We start from the raw sequence: 21,722 nt of genomic DNA, 5'->3' as shown, positions 1-21,722 counted from the left end.
CAGTGGCTTCCAGGGAATGGGTTGTATAGGAGGAAATCATTAGTCACGGTGACTAAAGGAGTTGGGGGTCCTGGTGTCTACTAATTGATTGGTGCAGGGGAGGCGGTCGTTGACCAGTGCATCTGGTCCTGATGTCAGCCATGATGTTGCTTCTTTTGGTTTTGCTGCTTTTCTGGGCCTGGAGGTGAAACACAGCTGAGGCCTAGATGTTATCTCTAGTTTGAAGGAAACTCTGTCTCTGGGGTGCACAGACCTGAGGCTTTGTTCCTAAGATTATTTCATGCTGATCAGAACCTCATTGTCCTGAGAACTTAATGATTTAGGGAGTAGACATGCAAGGGAGAAGGAGGCAGGTGATTTAGGATGCTGGTGAGTCAAAAAGAAGAAGAGGAGGGGGAGAGAGAGAGAAACATTGATTTGAGAGAGAGAGAGAGAGACATCGACTGGTTGCCTCCTGCATGCATTGTGACCAGGGCATGGGATTAAGCCTGTAACTGAGGTATGTGCCCTTGACCAAGAATTGAACCCATGATCCTTCAGTCCCTGAGCTGATGCTATAACCACTTAGCAAACTGGCCAGGGCAAACCAACACTTTTAAAGGTAATTGTTTCCCCAGGGGAATGTGGACTATACGTGTGAGCTCAGACAGACATGGCCTGAGCAGCATTTAGCATGTGTGATTCGGTTGCATCACCCTGAAATAGGAAAGTGGTAAGATTGCATTAGATTGCATCAGCCTGAAAGAGGAAAGTGTGGCTCTGAGGATCACAGTAACACTGGCAGATGATTAGATGGGCTTGGTGGTAAGAGGAAGGAAAGGCATTTAATGTGGAGTCTAGGTTTCCTAACCTGAGAGCTGGCAGCCATTAAACAAAATCAAAGAGTAAGTGGGGAGAAGAGAGCTTACCATTTAGGAAATAAACAAGACTCCATCCTCCCTAACCAAAGGCACTTAGGAGCAGACAGTTTACATTTGTCCAAACAGAAAGCCAGTACCTTAAATTACCCTGGTCAGGGAGTTAGATAACAGAGACCCAGTTGGTGCTATTAGTGCCAGGCAAATCCAAGAATGGACAAAGTCGCCTTAGCTGGTTTCGCTCAGTGGATATAGCGTTGGCCTAGAGACTGAAGAGTCCTGGGTTCAATTCCAGTCAAAGATACATGCCCAGGTTGTGGGCTCAATATCCAGTAGGGGGCGTATAGGAGGCAGCCGGTCCATGATTCTCTCGCATCATTGATGTTTCTCTCTCTCTCCTTCTCCCTTCCTCTCTGAAATCAATAAAATATATATTTTTAAAAAAAGAATGGACAAAGTCAGGGGAATAAATAATAAAGAAAAACAATTAGAGCCAGAAAAATCCAAGATAGAGGTGAAGCTGACCAGAAAATGATCCCAAACCCCACTATAAGCTCACTTTGATTTATCAACATACTAGAGGCCTGGTGCATGAATTTGTGTACCAGTGGGCTCCCTTGGCCTGGCCTGTGGGGATCTGGCCGAAACCGGGTCTCTGACATCACCTGAGGGGTCCCGAATTGTGAGAGGGCTCAGGCCAGGCCAAGGGACCCTACTGGTGCATGATCAGAGCCAGGGAGGGACGCAGGAGGTTGGCCAGCCAGGGAGGGACCATGGATGGCTCCAGGGTGTGTCCGGCCTGTCTAGCTCAGTCCCAATCTGCCAGACCCCAGCAGCAAGCTAACCTACTGGTCAGAGCGTCTGCCCCCTGGTGGTCAGTGCACATCATAGCAGCTGGTCAACTGGTAGACTGTCTGCCCTCTGGTGGTCAGTGCATGTCATAGTGATCAGTTGAGTGGCCTTAGCATATTATTAGCATATTATGCTTTGATTGGTTGAACGGACGACTGGACACTTAGCATTTTAGGCTTTTATTATATAGGATTAAAAGACATACCTGAAAAGCTGATGAATATTCTGATTGAGACCTCCCCTAAAATTCCCACCTGTAGAAAACAGATAAAAATCCTTAGGACAAAGGCCCCAGTGTGTGCTCTCCTGTGAGCAGCCCCGCACCCCCCTTTCCTTGAGCACCTACTTTTACTTTCTCATAAGCTCTGAGGGCCCTCCTCTTGTCTCACGTTTCTAAAGAGACAAAGCAGCTCCACCTAGGCTCAATCCTATTCCTGTGCTTTTGGTTCCTCTATGCTAAACACTTCCTTTGTGTTACTGTCCCAAGCTTTAATAGACATACTCTCAAATTCACCCAGACTCATGTCTTGAATTCTTTCCTGCACAAAGTCAAGAACCCACACATTCCAAGATGTGTGGTCCCTGCCTGATCCCTTTCCAATGACAAGTAGACCTGGACTATACAAAATGCTAAATGAAGATTTCAAGATGAAGACCATAGAAGCATGGATCTTAAGAAAGAAGAAAGATCATTGGAAATATAAAAAAAATGTGGCCAATGTAAAGGATTGTTATTTCCCCTTAGTTTTATGAAATTGTACACTATAAAAAATTATACATCATTTGGGAGGTTTATAAACTATATCCATGTTAATCCTAGGACATATTAACCCAATAGCAACAAGAATGGTGGGATGGTGTTGAATATACTTATGTTGTAAGTCTCCAAAATTTTTGAAGTTTTTTTTTTAGATTTTTAAATTGATTTTTATTTCATCCACGTGAAAGTAAAACATCAATCAGCTGTCTCTCCTGTACATCCCATACTGGGGATCAAGCCTGCAACCGGGCATCTGTCCTGACTGGGAATCAAACCAGCAACCTTTCAGTGCATCGGCTGATGCCCAATCAAATGAGCCACACCCGCTAGGGCTTAAAGATTTTTTTAAAATAATTATTTTTATTTTTAATTGATTTGAGAGTGAGCGCGCGCGCGCGCGCGCGAGAGAGAGAGAGAGAGAGAGAGAGAGAGAGATTTGTTCCCCCATCGTTCATGTATTCGTTGGTTGATTCTTGTATGTGCTTCTCTTGTATGTGATTCTCTCTCATCATTGATGTTTCTATCTCTCCCTCCCCCTTCCTTTCTGAAATCAATAAAATACATTAAAGAAAACACACACTTCTCCAGCTATCTTAATAGGACAAAGAATATTGCCAGAGATAGACTTTTTGTAGTGTTTAAGGATTAATTTATTAAGAAGTCAGAATAATTATCAATATGTATATACCTAATAATAGAACTTCAAAATAAATGAAGCAAAAATCTACAGGATTTAATGGAAATTATAACAAACCTTCCTCAATAGTTGATAAAAACTATTAGATTAGATGAATACAACAACTCAGTAAAGGTATAATCTGAACACTATCAACCACTTTGACTTAATTGTCATTCACAGAAAAGGCTCAACATTTACTGAAGCTCAATCAATACTGGAAAAAATGATCAACTCTTGGGAAGGTGTTGCAGATTAGGATTACCTAGGAAAAGGCCTGAGGGGGTGTTCTGTGGGCCTGCTATGTTCTATGATCTAGACAGAGGATTTGGGTTACACACAGGTATGAATTAATAAATTCATTGAACTGTACACTTAAGTAATACGCATTTCATTGTGAGTGTTCACTGTACACGTCTGTAAATTTTACTGTGTGTGTAAACATTTTTCGTAATAAAATGACGAGGGAAAGAACTGATGAGAGACAGAGCCAGTAAACACAGGAGGGCATAGCACTGAGAGCAGAGAAAGGAGCCTGCACCAGGGAAGGCGGGACCTGGGAAAGGAAGGGCCAAGGGACTCCGGTGAGCTTACCTGTCATCAAACACGTGACAGGCTTTTCTGTGAAGAGGGCTGCATTCTATCTTGTTGAGATACAGTCGGTAGAGCTGAGCTCAACGATCCACAATAGCTTTTATTCTGACTTTCTTAACTTTATATTCTAAAAGACTCTCAAAATTACAGAAAAGTTGCAAAAACTATACAAAAATCTTCCGGAACCATCTGAAAACCAGTTGCTAACTGTATGCTCTCTACAAACAAGAACATGCTCCCCCATAACATAAACAATCTCCAAATCAGAACATTAACATCAATAATGTACTACTCATTTGCAAATTCCATTCAAATTCCTTCAATTCTTGTGTCATTTATAGCTCAGAAATTGTGATGCAAATTGCGACATGGTCACTTTTCTAGGACTTTGGTATTTAGTGGGACTTTGACAGGTTCCTTTAAGGACAGCTTGTGAGGCACATTTACTTTTTTGAAAATTGTGGTAAAATATATAACACCTAACATGCACCATCTTAACGATTTTTTATTGCATAATTAAGTAGTGTTAACTACATTCACATTGCTGTGAAACCAATCTCGAGAACTACTTTCATTTTACAAAACTGAAACTCTATATCTATTAAACAACTTTCAGTTCCCTCCTCTCAGCCCAGCATTCTTTTGTTTATATACCCTGAATTGGAATTGCTGGGTCATATGATAATCTTATTTTTTTTTAATCTTTAAATTCTTTATTAGTTAAGGAATTACAAATGTGTCCTCATCCCCCCCCATTAACCCCCATCCTCCCCCCACTCATGCTCTCATCCCCCTGTTGTCCATGTCCATTGGTTTGGCTTATATGCATGCATACAAGTCCTTTGGTTGATCTCTTCCCCTTACCCCCACCCTCCCCTACTTTCCCTCTGGGGATTAATAGTCTGATTGCTGTTTCTGTGTCTTTGGATCTGTCCCTGTTCATCCGTCTATGTTGTTCTCTATATTCCACAAATGAGTGAGATCATGTGGTATTTATCTTTCTCTGACTGGCTTATTTCACTTAGCATAATGCTCTCCAGTTCCATCCATGCTGTTGCAAATGGTAAGAATTCCTTCTTTTTTACAGCAGCATAGTATTCCATCGTGTAGATTTACCACAGTTTTCTAATTCATTCATCTACTGATGGGCACTTAGGCTGTTTCCAGATCTTAGCTATGGTGAATTGTGCTGCTATAAACATAGGGGTGCATATATCCTTTCTGATTGGTGTTTCTGTTTTCTTGGGATATATTCCTAGAATTGGGATCATGGGGTCAAATGGGAGTTCCATTTTTAGTTTTTTGAGGAAGCTCCATACTGTCTTCCATAGTGGCTGCACCAGTCTGCATTCCCACCAGCAGTGCACAAGTGTTCCTTTTCTCCACATCCCCTCCAGCACTTGTCGTTTGTTGATTTGTTGATGATAGCCATTCTGACAGGTGTGAGATGGTACCTCATTGTTGTTTTGATTTGCATTTCTCAGATGATTAGTGACTTTGAGCATGTTTTCATATGTCTCTTGGCTTTCTGAATGTCCTCTTTTGAAAGGTGTCTATTTAGGTCCTTTGCCTATTTTTTGATTGGATTGTTTATTTTCCTTTTGTTAAGTTGTATGAGTTCCCTATAAATGTTGGAGATTAAACCCTTATCGGTGATAACATTGGCAAATATGTTCTCCCATGCAGTGGGCTTTCTTGTTGTTTTGTTGATGGTTTCTTTTGCTGTGCAGAAGCTTTTTATTTTGATGTAGTCCCATTTGTTTATTTTCTCTTTAGTATCCAATGCCCTAGGAGCTGTATCGGTGAAGAAATTGCTTCAATATATGTCTGAGATTTTGTTGCCTTTGGATTCTTATAGTATTTTTATGGTTTCCCGTCGTATATTTAAGTCCTTTATCCATTTTGAGTTTATTTTTGTGTATGGTGTAAGTTTGTGGTCTAGTTTCATTTTTTTGCATGTATCTGTCCAATTTTCCCAAAACCATTTATTGAAGAAACTATCTTGACTCCATTGTATGTTCTTGCCTCCTTTGTCAAATATTAATTGAGCATATTGGTTCAGGTCGATTTCTGGGTTTTCTATTCTATTCCATTGATCTATATGTCTGTTCTTGTGCCAGTACCAGGCAGTTTTAAGAACAGTGGTTTTGCTTCTTGGTGAGCCTGGCTAGAAGTTCATCAGTCTTGTTTATCCTTTTAAAGAACCAGCTCTTGGTTTCATTGATTTTCTGTATTGTTTCTTTGGTCTCTATGTCATTTATTTCTGCTCTAATCTTTATTATCTCCTTCCTTCTGCTCACTCTGGGCTTTTCTTGTTGCTCTCTTTCTAATTCTTTGAGATGTAGAGTTAGATGATTTACTATCAGTTTTTCTTGTTTTTTGAGATAGGCCTGTAGAGCTATAAACTTCCCTCTCAGGACTGCTTTCCTTTTGTCCCATAGGTTTTGGATTGTTGTGTTTTCATTGTCATTAGTTTCCAGGGTGTTTTTAATTTCTTCTTTGATCTCATTGGTAATACTTGATCAATATTTAATAACTTGCTATTCAGTTTCCAAGTGTTCGAGTATTTTGGGTTGTTTTTATTGTAGTTTATTTCTAATATTATGCCCTTGTGGTCTGAGAAGATGCTTGGTATCATTTCAATCTTCTTGAATTTGGGGAGACTTTGTTTGTGACCCAATATGTGGTCTATATTTGAAAATGTCCCATGAGCACTTGAGAAGAACATATATTCCATGGCTTTGGGGTGAAATGTTCTGAAGATGTCAATTAAGTCCATCTGATCTAGTGAGTCATTTAGGATTGCTGTTTCTTTGCCGATTTTTTGTCTAGAGGATTTATCCAGTGATGTCAGTGGTGTATTAAAGTCCCCTTCTATGATTGTATTGTTGTCGATCTCTCCCTTGATATCTTTCAGGAGGTTTTTTATGTATTTGGGTGCTCCTGCATTGGGTGCATATATGTTTATCAGGGTTATATCCTCTTGTTGTATTGATCCCTTTAGTATTATGAAGTGGCCTTCCTTATCTCTTGTTATGGCCTTCACTTTGAGGTCTATTTTGTCCGATATAAGTATTGCTACCCCAGCTTTCTTTTCCTTTCCATTTGCCTAAAAGATATTTTTCCATCCCTTCACTTTCAGTCTGTGTGAGTCCCTTATTCTGAGGTGGGTCTCTTGTAGACAGCAAATGTATGGGTTATGTTTTTTTTATCCATTCAGCCACTCGATGTCTTTTGATTGGAGCATTTAGTCCATTTACGTTTAAAGTTATTATTGATAGGTACTTGTTTGTAGCCATTTCTATTTTTTGTGCCTGTTTTCTTTCTGAGCTTTTTATTTCTTCTCTTTACATCAGTCCCTTTAGCATTTCTTGCATTGCTGGCTTGGTGGTGATAAACTCCCTTAGCCTTTTTTTGTCTGTGAAGCTTCTTATTTCCCCTTCAATTTTGAATGATAGCCTTGCTGAATAGAGTATTCTTGGTTTCAGTCCTTTGCTTTGCATCACTTTGTAAATATCCATCCATTCTTTTCTGGCCTGATGTGTTTCTGTTGAGAAATCATTTGATAATCTAATGGGAGATTCCTTGTATGTAACTTTCTGTCTCTCTCTTGCAGCCTGTAAGATTCTCTCTTTATCCTGAACATTTGCCATGGTAATTATGATGTGTCTTGGTGTGGGTCTTTTCGGGTTCACCTTGTTTGGGACTCTCTGTGCTTGTGTGACTTTTTTCTTCCCTACCTCAGGGAAGTTTTCTGATATTATTTCTTCAAATAGGTTTTCTAACCCTTGTTCCTCTTTCTTTTGTTCTGGCACCCCTATTATTCGTATGTTGTTTCGTTTCATGTTGTCCCATAGCTCCCTTAGGCTCTCCTCCTGTCTTTTAATTTTTTTCTCCAATTGCAGTTCAGTTTGGGTGTGTTTTGCTTCCCTGTCTTCTAATTCGATAATTCGGTCCTCTGCTTCTCCTAGTCTACTGTTGAAACTTTCAATGGTGTTTTTGTATTGCAGCTATATCACTCTTCATTTCTTCTTGTTTCTTACATAAGTTATTGATTTTTTTCATCTGTTTCTTTTTGATTCTTACATAAGTTGTTGATCTTTTTCATCCGTTTCTTCTTGATTCTTGCATAAGTTGTTGATTTTTTCCTCCATCCGGTTTATGCATTCTAGAATCCTTAATCTGAATTCTTTTTCTGTCATGCTGCATGCCTCTGTTTCACTTAGCTGCTTTTCTGGCAAGTCCTCCTTTTCTTTCCTTTGGGGGTTTCTTTGCCTACCCATGTTTGATCTCACCAACATATTTAGATGTTGAGTCTTTCAGGGGCTGCTCCTTGGGTGGCAGTGGCTCCTCGGGCTGTGGTTGCTCCTCGGGCGGTTGTGGTAGCAGATGCTCCTCAGTTGGCAGCAGCTCCTCTGGTGGGTGCTGTTCCTTGGATGGGGGCAGGCTACACACGCAGCTGCTACTCCTTGAATTGGGGCGGACTGCTCACGTGGCTGCTGATCCTTGAATGGCGGCTGGCTGCATGCTGCTGTTGTTCCTCTGAGGTGGTGGGCTGCTTGTGGGGCTACTGCTCCTAGGACTTGGACAGGTTGATTGCAAGTCTGCTGCTCCTCGGATGGTGGTGGGCTTCTTGCGAGGCTGCTGCCCTTTGGACGGGAGTGAGCTGCACGCGTGGCTGCTCCTCCTCAGATGGGGACGTGCCACTCACCCGGCTGCTGCTCTTTGGACATGTGCAGGGTGTTGTGGCTCTGCTCCTCGGACCGGTGCATGCTGCGTAGGGCTGCCGCTCCTCGGATATGGGCAGTCTGCTCATGTGGCTGCTGCTCCTCTGACTGGGGTGGGCTCCTGCTGCGCCTCGAATGGAGCTGGGCTGTTCACAGAACTGCTGCTCCTGGGATGGGGGCGGGCTGCTCACACAGCTGCTGTTCCTCGGATTCGGCAGGCTGCTCGTGCGGCTGCTGCTTGGGCGAGGGCAACATGCTTGTGCAGCTGCTGCTCCTCGGACTAGTGCAGGGTGCAGACTGTGCGCAGCTGCTGCTCCTCAGATGGGGGCGGGCTGCACAGTGCTGCTGCTCCTCAGACGTAGGAAGACTGCTCGTGTGGCTGCTGCTCCTCAGACAGGTCGGACTGCTCGCGTGGTTGCTGCTCCTCGGACAGGGAAGTGGGCCGCTCACACAGCTGCTGCTCCTTGGACAGGGGCAGGCCACATGAGGCTGCTGCTCTTAGGCTCGAGGCAGGCTGCTCACGGGGCTGATACTCCCTGGACAAGAGTGTGCCACTCATGTGTCTGCTGTTCACGTGGTTGAAAAAATAATGTGAAAAGAAGTAGATAATTAAGGAACAAACAAACAAACAAAAAAAGGAGAACAAAGAAAAAAAGGGGGGGAAACAAAGAAAAAAGCAAAAAAAACCTTACAAAATAATAATAAAAAAATAAAAATGAAAAATTGAAATGTCATTCCTTTGACTGGCTTAAGATCCCAGTTTTCTGGAATGTCTGTGATTTTTTTTTTTTTGTTCTCATTGTGGTTTTAATTACATTGGAGGCCTTTGTAGATATTGTTATTGATTTCCAATGTATTATCATCAAGATCAGAGAATATACATGATACTAGAGGCCTGGTGCACAAAATTTGTGCACAGGTAGGGTCCCTAGGACTGGTTGGCGATCAGGGCCATTTGGGGCCTTCCTTCTGGCTGCCGGCTGGGGCCTTCCTTCGTTCTGTGCCGCCCCCTGGTGGTCAGCGCACATCATAGTGATCGATTGAACTCCCGATCTCCAGATTGAACTCCCCAGGGCACAATTTTCATGTTAGGCTTTTATATATAGAGATAATTTCACTTCTTTTAAGTTTATTTGGACTGAAAAAGTACCATGTTCACCAGAAAAGGATGTGTCTTCTGTAGATGCTGCACATCTGTTATGTGAATGTCAATTAAGTCAAGGTGATTGAGTGTTCAAATCTTTCTTTACTTTACTGTTTTCATCAGATCATTCCATTAGTTGCTGAGAAAAGGGTGTTACATTCATTTTAACTCTTTCCATTTTTGCTTCATGTGTTTTGAAGCTTTTTTGTTGGGCACATATACATTTATAATTATTATGACTCTGAGGAATTAACCCTTTCACACAGCAAAAGGTCCTTCTTTACCTGTGGTAATGCTATTTGTCTTAAACCAACTTCATCTGATATTAAGACAGCACAGCAGTTTTCTTAGGCTTAGTATTTGTATGTTATATATCTTTTTTCCATCCCTTTGCATTCAATATATCTGTGTCTTGCTTTCTTAAATGGCATCTCTAATAGACAGTATGTATTTGGGTCTTGTTCTTCATCCATTCTAACCATTTCTATCATTGAATTGAAGTGTTTTGAGGATTTACTGATGTGGTTGCAATGGTGCTTACCATTTAAGATTAACTTTGCACATGTGGAATAAATATATTTTGTTTTAGTATAAGATAAAAGAATACTGGAAACTCTTTCAGGCGTGAGTTACTTGCTAGTCCCAAAGGCTAAGGGACAAACATGAAACAGAAGAATTAGGATAGGGCTGGAAGAAAGGTCCCAGTTCTTTTTGCTTTAGGTAGTTGGGGTGACGAGAATGTGAGAGGGGTCCGGGGCGGGAGGAGAGTCAGGAAGCCACTGATGCCTATCCCTGCTTTGTCCCCACAGATCCCAGTTGCCTCATGCCCAATCATAAAGCCGGACAGAATTCACCAGCAACCAGCTGCCCCAGAGAAGGAGTGCCCACCAGGTACATTGTAACACTGATCTCCAGCCCTTACCCGACTTGTCTCCAGGTGTTCCCAGCCCTCTGATTTCCAAAGTTCCTGGTTCTTTATCTACAGGTATTTATTTATTAAATGGCTCCTGAGTGCCTGGCACTGTACTGGTGGAGGGCAGGAGGCCCCTGCCCTCCTGGAGCTGTTCTTCTGAGATGGACTCAGACAGACAGTTGAAGGTGACAGAGAGACGAGATAGGAACCATGAGGATAATTGAGTGATGAGTGGGACAGAGACTGGGTTGGTGAGGCGTCTGAGGATGTGACCTTGACGCAGAGAGCAACTGTCTTTAGTGCAGAGCGCCACGCACAGTGGTCCGGAGAGGGCCCCCCAGGAGCTGTGATCTCAAGGGCAGGGGGAGAGCTTGTTTGAGCAAAGCTGGAGGGCAGCTGGGGTGAGTGTAGGGTGAGTTTGGGGTAAAGAAGTCACAAGGGCAGGTGAGAGCAGACCACAAGCCCTGGACACTCTGGAGGGAGCATAGATTTCACTTTTTGAGTGAGGTATTCAAGAAAGTAAACTATCCCAATATGTTGTATTGATTAAATGTTGAATTGATACTATGTTGAATGTTAGGTCAAAAAATACATAGTTAAATGAATTGGCCCTCTTTCTCTTTTTTTCCCTTTTTTATTAAATTTATCGAGGTGACATTGGCTAATACGATCATACAGAATTCAGGTGTGGGTTTCTGTGTTACAAGATCCATATATTGCACTATGTGCCCATCACCCAAAGTCAAGTCATCTCCCATCACCATATATTAGGACCCCTTTCACCCCCAACCCCCTTTCCCTCTGGAAACTACCACACTGCTGTTTGTGTTCAGGAGTTTCAATTTTATATTCCACATATGAGTGAAATCATGTGGTTTTTAGCTTTTTCTAACTGACTTATTTCACTTAGCCAAATATTCTCAAGGTCCATCCATGTTGTTGCAAATGGCAGTATTTCATCCTTTCTTATAGCTGAGCAGTATTCCATTGTTCAGATGTACCACATCTTCTTTACCAGTCCACTGTCTTGGGACACTGGTTCTTTCTATGTCTTGGCCTTTGTGAATAATGCTACAATGAACATACGGGTGCATACACCTTTGTGAATACATGTTTTCGAGTTTTGGGGTATAAACCCAGAAGAGGCATTGCTGGGTCATATGGTAGCTCTATTTTTAATTTTTTGAGGACTCGCCAGATGTCTTTCCATAATGATTGTACCAGACTGCGTTCCCACTAGCAGTGAATGAGGGTTCCCTTTACTTCACATCCTCTCCAGCACTTGTTATTGCTTGTCTTGTTGCTAATGGACACTCTTCCTTTTTAAAAAAATATATTTTGTTGATTCTTTACAGAGAGGAAGGGAGAGGGATAGCTAGAAACATCGATGAGAGAAACATCGATCAGCTGCCTCCTGCACACTCCCCACTGGGTATCTGCCCGCAACCAAGGTACATACCCTTGAGCGGAATCGAACCTGGGACCCCTGAGTCCGCAGGCCGACGCTCTATCCACTGAGCCAAACCAGTAGGGCACTAATGGACACTCTTAACAGGTGTGAGGGGGTATCTCATTGCAGTTTTGATCGTATTTCCCTAATTGCCAGTGAGGTTGAACATCTTTTCATATATCTATTGGCTATTTGTATGTATTCTGGGGGAGGTGTATTTTCAGGTCTTCTGCCCACTTTTTGATTGGGTTGTTCGTTTGGTGTTGCATTTTATGAATTCTTTATATATTTTGGAAATTAAACATATGTAGGAGCTATTGTTTGCAAATATCACCTCCCATCTGGATGGTTGCCTCTTTGTTTTGCTGCCAGTTTCTTTTGCTGTGCAGAACTATTTAGTTTGATACAGTTCCATTCATTTATTTTTGCCTTTACTTCCTTTGCCTTCGAGGTCAAGTTCATAAAGTTTTCTCTATGACCAAAGTCCCTAAGTTTGGTACTTATATTGTCTTCTATGTCACTTATTGTTTCAGGTCTTATATTTAGGTCTTTGATCCATTTTGAATTAATTGTTGCACAGGGGGAGAAACTGTAATCCAGTTTCATTCTTTTGCATGTGGTTTTCCAGTTTTCCCAGCACCATTTACTGAAGAGCTATCTTTACTCCATTGTGTATTTCTGTCTCCTTTGCAAAAATTATCTGTCCATATACATGTGGTTTTATAGCTGGGCTCTCTATTCTGTTCCATTGATCTGTGTGTCTGTTTCTCTGCCAATATCATGCTGTTTTGATTATCATAGCTCTGCAGTATAATTTGAGTCAGGTAGCAAAATATCTCCAGCTTTTTTTTTTTTCTCCTCAGGATTGCTTTGGATATTCGGGGATCCCTTTCTTTTTATTCATTTTTGAAAAAATATATTTTTTATTGATTTCAGAGAAGAAGGGAGAGGGGGAGAGAGAAACATCAATGATGACTGAAGGGTCCTGGGTTTGATTCCAGTCAAGGGCACATGTCCCGGTTGTGGGCTCAATCCCCAGTAGGGGGCGTGCAAAAGGCAGCCAATCAATGATTCTCTCTCATCATTGATATTTCTGTCTCTCTCTTCCTCTCTGAAATCAATAAAAATATTTTAAAAATACAAAACATCCACATAGAAATTGATCTGTGATCTCCTGGTTTATAGGTTGACCCTCAACCACTGAACCACGTTGGCCAGGCATTTACGTATTTTTTAAAAGAGCGAAATTCTCCAGTGTTGCAGAAAATGGTATCCCAAAGTGATTTCAGTCAAGAAAAAACAGCATTTGGCACTATGCTGCCTTTTCTCCCATTTCAGGATACACATGGGAGAAAACCATTTCCCTTCTTAAAAAAATAAAACACAACAAAACCCTTTCTCCTCCGGTTCAACTTCCACTGCTTATTCTTAGAAACACCCAGAAAACAATATAAACAAGGCCCCGTCCACCTCACCTGGCCTCTGCCAGTCTAAAGGCTCACAGCAAGGACTGTTCCTTAGGAATTTTCTCCTCTGCTATAACCAGGAAACTGACCCCTAATTTCTGGGAACTGGCAAAAAAGAAAAAAAAAAAAATCCCATTTCCTTCCAGGAGGGGCCTGAGGGCTCTGTAAAGGATCAAAGGGCATGGACCTGGCCCATGTGCAAAGGGGGCTTTTCTATATAAAAACACCCAACACCTTATAACCTAACGTTTAACCTACAGGTAAAAGCGAGCAGCTGACTTAGATACTAAAACGGTGTGTGTCTCACCATCTTTAACCATAAAAGAAACAGAGTCCAGAGAATTTGATTTCCTCTCCTTTCCAAAAACTTTGACGCGTATTCTAGGCCAGAGCCAAGTTGCAAAGACAGACACGTTCTCGCAGGGTGCAGTCTCTGCCGGATAACGCTGCCACTCCTGGGCGGCCTGGCGCATGGCCACTTTACTGAAACTTACTCCCTGGTGTGCATAGTGCTTAACCATCACTCGGACAATTATTTTCTCAATTCGACTTTGTCACTGACAAATACTTCAATGGCAGCTTCTAGAAACGGCTCAGAGGGCCCCCTCCCACCCAGTTCAGGGTCACAGATCCTTCCAGTTGATGGGCTCCTTGCCAGACTTTTGCAGCAGCTCGTCGGTTTCGAGCAATATCTGCACCCAAAAAACCCTCTGTGCCCAGACAAAGGGGAGGGATGGGCGGTCTGCAGCGCGTGGTGGCGCTTCCTATCGATGGCGCTGGCCTTCCTCTGCGCATAGGAGCCCCAGAGCAAGAAGGCGAGGCCACTCGAGTTCTGATTTAGCCAGGACACAACCGCGTCGGTGAATTGCTCCCAGCCCTTCTCCTTACGAGAATTGGCCTGATGCACCCGACCACGAGGACAGCTTTGAGTAGAACACCTTGCTTGGCCCACCCAGATACATCTCCACGGCCAGGATGCACAAAACCATCTATGTCTGTAGACAGCTCTTCGTAAATGTCTTCCACACTGGGCGACATTTGGGTCCATGGTATGGATCCTGTCCCAGGATGACAACCTTCACGTCTCTTGTGCTGCACATTTGGGTCCACCTGAAGACTTGGTGTGGGGGTGGATACACAGTGCAATGTCTTCCTTCTTCTGCAACAAATCCCATTAGCTTTATAAAGGGTGTCCCAAAATTCATGCAAGATTTGAATTTTGCGTGAGCATTAACAGCAACAACAAAAAATAAAAGCCTAATTTTACTTGGTTTATTGAATCAGATTCTAATATCTATTGCCCTTTGATTTCAATCCCTTCAATTTGATAAGCATTACCAAGTACCAATTATGGCCCAGGAGCAGGGACAATGAAGACCAGTGAAGACCACGGCTTTCTTTGCGTATGTGCCAGCAAAGCCGGGGAGGCCATTTACCCGATGTGCTATTCCATACACAACCCTATACTGTATACTTTATGAATCAATAAAAAATTTACAATTTTTAATTATAACCCTGTGTTTTCTATCAAAATTACTTCTTGCGTGAATTTTGGGACACCCTTTAAAATACGGTTTTCCAAACTCACCGGCAGGTTGCGAGCCGCGAGTCTAAGCAGGGCCCCGGCCTTCTTCTTCTGGATGTGGACCAGCTGCTCGGGGCTCAGCGGCGATGAGGCGATGGGTGTGCCAGGCTCTTCCTGCCCCGCCTGGGCCTTCTTGGCGGGGCTCACCGCTGCATCCCCGCTCTCCTCCGCCTCCTCCAGGGGAGGAGAAGGGGTACAGTGTCTTCTGGCTGATCACCCTGAAGCCGCCCGGGGCCCCACGGGGCTGGCACAGGCTGTGGCGGTCCGCAATTGGCGCCAAGCCGCGCGCATGCTCCCACGGAGGGGGTGGGCTCCACTATGTATTTTTTAACCTAAAATATCCACACTGGGAATCGAGCCCTCAACCCAGGCATGTACCCTCACTAGGAATGAAACCATGACCTCTTGGTTCATAGCTCAACGCTCAAACACTGAGCCATATCTATGAGGCTCTTTTTTACCCTTTCAACATGGCAACTATGAATTTGAATTTCATGTGTGGCTTGTAATACATTTCTGTTGGCAGTGACGGTCTAAGGGAGTGGTCGGCAAACTCATTAGTTAGTCAACAGAGTCAAATATCAACAGTACAACGATTGAAATTTCTTTTGAGAGACAAATTTTTTAAACTTAAATTATATTGGTAGGTACATTGTTATTAACTTAATTAGGGTACTCCTAAGGCTTAGGAAGAGCCACACTCAAGGGGCAAAGAGCCGCAGTTTGCCGACCACGGGTCTAAGGGATGTGAGTGGATTTTCCTGTTTGGATTCCACTGATGGCCGAAAGAGGCCTCCCTTAGCCATCACTGCCCGCTTCCAGGAGCCCTGTGGTCATTCACTCACCAGATTCTCTCTCTTTTCCCAGGATCCTATCTGCCAGAACACAGCAGAGTGTGTACACCATGCCCTGAAAATGAGGGTTTCACCGGTAGTCGCAACCGCCTCTCTTCTTGCCGCCCCTGCTCTAACTGCCCTGCAGGTAGAGATGTAGACCTCATGCCTACGGTTAGGGCGCCGGGCAATGAGTTGATAATTGTATCGAATGGGGGATCAGAAACCTAATTGCCAGCCCAGCGTGGTCTTCATGATACCCTTTTTCATGATATGACTTAGGCCAATAAAATAAAATGAAAAAAGAAATTATTTTTATAATGCATGCCACACAGGAGGGACATCTTTTAAACCATCAGATGGAAGTGGTGGGAGAATAACCTGTCCCTTTTAGGGAGGACTCAATGGCCACATCACGGAAGGGGTAGCCGAGTGGAAAGTGCTGGTTTGGAGCCGGGATGTGGGGCTTGTCCTGGCCAGACCGCTCCTGGCCCTGTGCTTCCTGGCAGCTCTCTGCCTTCCTCAGCCTTCACGGCCTAAGGCCCCTCTGCAGGGTTAAGTTTGAGGAACTCACCCAAGGGTTCCTCCCCACCCAGGGTCTCTCAGGTTATACCCGACCCTTCTTAATCATCCCGTAAACCAATATTTATTTCCTCCCAATCCTCATGTAATAAATAAAGAATCATGGCCTTTTTTATGTACGTGGTTATTGCGGACAGGTGAACAGTGCTGTCCTTTTTGCACCTCACAGACATTGCTGCAGAAACTAACCCTCAAATCTGTGTCAAACTGAGTGAAGCTGAGTGTGTGTGTGTGTGGGGGGGGGGGCAGTTGAGTGGTGAAAAATGGTTTGAGGGACACGTGATGGAAATGTATCCCCCGAATCCTATCCTTTATCTTCAGATAAAGTACAAATAGCTGCATGCACCAGGACGAATGACACCCAGTGTCAGTGCAAGAAGGGCACTTACCAGGATAAGGATTCTCCTGAGTTCTGCCTACTGTGCGACACAAGGTAAGACACGAGAGCCCGCCGTGGCCATCTGCGTGTCTTCACGCTCCCGCTGCAGCACCCTCTTCCCACCCCTCCTCAGCTCGGTTTCCCTTTGGCCAGGCTGACCTTCCCACTGGGCACAGTAGGCTGCTAATCAGGGCCTATGAGCCTGTCAGTGGCCCATGCAAAGCTATAGGTTTTCTTAATATCAGAAGGAAGGGATTGTGTACAATGCAGCCATACTTGCAGTCATCTTTATAGCAATTCAATCACAAAATGGTTTTGTTTTTTGTGTGTGTGTGTTTTTTTGGTGCCGGCATGAGCCCATGAACACGTAAGTGTCCACAGCCAAGTCATAATGACCCGAGTCTGTAGCTCCTTCAGGGGTTCCTCAAACCCCTGCGCCAGGTCCGCCACCTTCCCCCAGGGCCCTGCTCCCTCAATAAGACTGTGTTTTCCCTGTTATTGGGATTTAGGAGCCAATAGTAATTTGGTCTTTTACAGTGTGGCTGTGCTTGGTGGGGACAGTCAACGGGTGGAGGACAAGAGGGTCCTTGTATTGAGGGTTGACTGCAGTGGTTCTCAACCTGTGGGTTGCGACCTCTTTGGGGGTCAAACGACCCTTTCACAGGGGTTGCCTAAGACCATCGGAAAACACATGTATAATTACATATTGTTTTTGTGATTAATCACTATGCTTTAATTATGTTCAATTTGTAACAATGAAATTGGGGGTCACCACAACATGAGGAACTGTATAAAAGGGTCGCGGCATTAGGAAGGTTGAGAACCACTGGACTAGAGAATGAGGCTCAGCTTGTGGCTGGATTGAGCTACTTCCTCACTCGGGCTCCCCCTGCAGGTCAGGGAAGCTCAGTGCAGGCCTTATAGAGAAGGCCCAGCTCCTGTGGGTATAGCTCTGAACACTTAACTGGAGCCCCTGGGGGCTGAAGGTGGCATCAGGTCCCTCCTGAACCCGGCAAGGGGGTGAGAGGGCCCGTCAGGCAGACAGGAGAAGGCTGTTCTTTTTCCACTCTCCCGTCAGGGGACACTGGGTGGGTGTTGCTCCCTCTTTTTCTTCCTCTTACCCCTTCACATGCTCCCTGTGTTTGAACCTAGGTGCCCTAATGGCAAGGTCAAGGCCAGGGACTGTGGCCCCAACAACAACCTCGTGTGCGTGGACCAAAAATCAGGTATCCAGGACCATGGGGAGGCCCCAGTTCCTCGAGAGCCAGTGACCACCAGCCTGGACGCACCCACTGCTCCCTCTCTCTCCTCAGGCACACCATGGTGGGTGACCCTACTTGCCTGCATCTTTGGGCTTGGAGTCCTTGCCCTGCTGGGCACATTTGTATATTGTTGGTGCAGGAGCCGTAACCTTACAGGTGAGTTTGGCGGGAGCGATGGGCGGGCACTGGCACTCTCTGCTGCTTCCCTCACTTCCTGCTTCAGACAGAAAAGCCCACCCCTCCATCTCCCAAATCTCTGGGTCTTTCTGGCCTGGCTGTGATCTTGTTCCCTGGGATCACCCCTAGCCCCCACCTCACCTGCACCTGTGGAGGGCCGGGGTCCTATCAGTCCCCGTCTTGGGGCTGATGGTCACTTCCTCTCCTGCCAAGTCGGGGAGGGCAGGCCAGTTCTTCACATCTGCAGGGCCCTCAGCCAAGGCAGAGGGGTAGTCAATGCCTCAACTGGGTGACAAGAGTCGGGAGGAGAAGGTCGGGAGCGGGGCGTGGTTTACAGCTTTGGTCAGAGCAGAACCCAACAGAGATTTGATATGTCTTTACTTTTACTTCTTTCCCTCCTTTCTTCCCCTTCCTGAGGGTGTCCCAGAGTTGGATTGCCCTTCCCTGTCACCAGGCCCAAGGCACCTTGTCAGTGTCTGAGCCCCAGCCCATGCCCTTCCCAGCAGGGAGACCCTGCAGAGGGGGCCTCCCACACTAAGGCAGACCCCCTTCTCTTCCAGTTTCTGGAGTGGCCACCAAGACCAGGAGCAGAGTGAGTGGGTTTCTCCAGGACCTGAGACATCAGGTGATGAGGAACTGCTTCCTGCCCAGAATAAGGCCCTGGGTGGGTGTGGCCTCAGTTTGTCCTGAGCTGCTCTGCCCGGCTCTCTAAAGTGGCCCTGTCCTTCCCGCTGCTTGTGACACCCAGACCATAGCCCTGCACTCTGGGCTGTGGGGTGTCAGGCAGGTGTGCTGAACCCCCTTAGCACAGCACCAGGGTCCTGGTGCTAACAGCAAAGTCCTGGATGTGCTGAGCCTCTGCCAACCTGAGAGGAGGGGAACCTGGGAGGGGCGGGGCAGCAGAACCTGCGTGTCCCCTGACACCCTTTAGGGAGCCTGGGTGTGGACTCCTGAGTCAGCTCTTTTCCTTCCCAAGGGCTGGTTTGGTTGCTTACGAACCCCAGGAGAGGCTGAGGCTCTGGACAATGCCCACAACCTGGCCAAGAGCAACAGAGACTCATTGTCCTCTGAGCAGGAACAGGAAGAGCTGGCAGGTGGCATGGTGCAGCCCGCAGGAGAAGCACAGCTTCTACTGGTGAGTGGGGGCAGCCATGCCAGGTTCTGGCCTTTGTGCTGGCCCAGGACTGTGTCAGAAGCAGGGAAAGGCCCGTGCTGGTCAGGACTGCTGTCCTGGGGAAGAATGGTACAGGGAGATCAGGACCTGAAGGGGAAGGGGCTGCACTGCAGGGAGCTGTTAGCTCTGTGGAATGCCTGGGTCTTCTTATCTGTCTAGATGTCACAATATCCCAGAGTCTGGAACAGGCAGGCACAGGATGGGCGCCCCCGTCTTTGTTGACTGGCTGAATGAGGGCTGCAGATAGTCCACTGTGTAGTTGTAAAATAATTTAGTAAGCCATTCCTTGTAACAATAGGAATATCAGACTTATTACAAAATTCTTATTATATAAAAGCCTATGTGACTGGTTGCTATGACATGAACTGACCACCAGGGAGAAAACACTCAATGCACTGGAAGAAAGATGCAGGAGGCTTCTACCATTCCCTGAGAGGATGGGGCCTGGGGGGATCGGGCTGAAACCACCTCTCTGACATTCCCCAAGGGGTCCCGGATTGGGAGAGGGCGCAGACCAGGCCGCGGGACCCCACTGGTGCACGATCCATGCACTGGGCCTCTAGTATGATAATAAATCTTAGTCTAGATACCTAATCCTATTTGTAGGGTGGCATTTAGAAGTAGAATTTCTGGGCACACACACGTGCATACAGTTTTGGTTCATATCAGTTCATGAGTTTTAGTATGACATTGAGTGGTAAACCTGTAGAAATAGTTAATTTTTATTCCTCAGAAGCTTAGAAAGTCATTCCCCTTAACATAAGATGAAATTCACTAATTTTTTGAGTTTTTAAATTTACAATGATTTTTAGCATCTAGCGTTGTTATCCAAATGGAACTGACTTTGTGACCTGATGTGACATGAGGCGTCTGACTTGTTCTGAGTCACTGTCTCTTTCCTCCAACCCCATTTCACAATGGATCCTCTCATTCCCTCGGCTTTTGGCTCTTCCCTTATCAGATGTGAAATGTTTACAGACTTTCCTGTTTCCTTTGTTTCTTTCCTGCATCTATGGTGTGCTCTTTTTAACACGTGTGGTTTTTTTTAAATTGATTTTAGAGAGAGGAAGGGAGAGGTATAGACAGAAATATCAATGATGAGAGAAACATTGATAGGTTGCCTCTTGCATGCCCTCTAGTGGGAATCAAGTTCACAACCCCGGGCATGTGCCCTGACCAGGAACACATCACCTGATCTCTTGGTTCATGGATCAGCGCTCAACCGCTGAGCCACACCAGCCCGGCTACAGTATGCTCTTTTAAGATAAAGTAAAAAGGAAACAAACCAAAAAGGACAATAATCCCTCGATCGTGATTAATCACTTTTCACATTTTTAAAGTAGTGCTTATCCACAGTGAGAAAAAGTAAATAGTACAAAAAGGTTCTCAGGGAGTGGTAGAAGCCTCCTGCAGTCTTTCTTCAGCCCCCCCCCACTTTTTTATTTCAGGTAATTATGAGATACAATTCTTTTTTAAAAAATGATTTTATTTTATTTTTAAACTTTTATTATTTTTTTAATTTAAATTTTTTATTGTTTAAAGTATTGCATATGTCTCCTTTTCCCCTCATTGACCTCTCCCTGCCATTCCCATCCCTGACTCATGCCCTCATCACCCCCCTACTGTCTGTGTCCATGGGTTATGCTTAAATGCATGCATACAAGTCCTTTGGTTGATCTCCTACCCTCCCCCCGCTCTTCCCTCTGAGGTTGGACGGTCTGTTTGAGCTTCTAAGTCTCTGGATTTATTTTTGTCCATCAGCTTATGTTGTTCATTATATTCCACAAATGAGTGAGATCATGTGATATTTATCTTTCTCCGACTGGCGAGAGAATTCTTTGCTGAAATCTTTGTGCATATGCCATCTATATACAATACTCTACCAAATGAAACTTTTTAATATCTGAGAGTGCACATACCTTGCCAAAATATATTATTTCTATGCATATAAAATTTAGAATTATTTATAAGATTTTCTCTACCCCACCTCCACAAAAGTCATTGGAACATTTTTAAAATATATTACCTTACCTTAATCCAGGAAGAATTGAGATCTTTCAACATTCAATATTTTTCTTATCAAGGAAGATAGCATTTCAGATCAGGAGTTTTATTATGACTCAGTTAAGATTTGTGTTTTTCTTCCGATTAATTCCTGTTTCTACTAAAATCTGTTTCTTTGTATTTTATTTGTTTTGCAACCCTTACTGGTTGGATCCCATTGTAATTCTGTTTTCTAATTTATTGTTTCTAGTATATTTATTAACATTCACCAAGATATGCATTTATTT

The 21,722-nt window shown here is 44.5% G+C and overlaps 1 protein-coding gene and 1 pseudogene across 2 annotated transcripts in view; one reads left to right on the top strand and one right to left on the bottom strand.

Moving 5' to 3' along the window:
- The window catches only part of LOC139011205 (tumor necrosis factor receptor superfamily member 10A-like), a 39,292-nt gene that overhangs the window by 11,193 nt on the left and 6,377 nt on the right, over positions 1–21,722 (top strand). Inside the window, exons 2-8 of one of the 2 annotated variants that reach the window (XM_070416591.1) lie at positions 10,420–10,501; positions 15,892–16,005; positions 16,761–16,872; positions 17,971–18,044; positions 18,132–18,236; positions 18,818–18,882; positions 19,234–19,392. In XM_070416591.1, the coding sequence (XP_070272692.1) occupies positions 10,420–10,501; positions 15,892–16,005; positions 16,761–16,872; positions 17,971–18,044; positions 18,132–18,236; positions 18,818–18,882; positions 19,234–19,392 (711 nt within the window). The remainder of the gene's footprint in view (positions 1–10,419; positions 10,502–15,891; positions 16,006–16,760; positions 16,873–17,970; positions 18,045–18,131; positions 18,237–18,817; positions 18,883–19,233; positions 19,393–21,722) is intronic. The other variant, XM_070416592.1, reaches the window with a different exon arrangement.
- On the bottom strand, positions 14,063–15,423 carry LOC139010072 (uracil-DNA glycosylase pseudogene; annotated as a pseudogene).

Source organism: Myotis yumanensis, unplaced genomic scaffold (assembly GCF_028538775.1).
Source record: "Myotis yumanensis isolate MYYU_CA2020_CCGP unplaced genomic scaffold, mMyoYum1.0.hap1 SCAF_5, whole genome shotgun sequence".
Classification (NCBI taxonomy): Eukaryota; Metazoa; Chordata; class Mammalia; order Chiroptera; family Vespertilionidae; genus Myotis; species Myotis yumanensis.
This window is presented reverse-complemented; position numbering and strand designations above follow the sequence as displayed.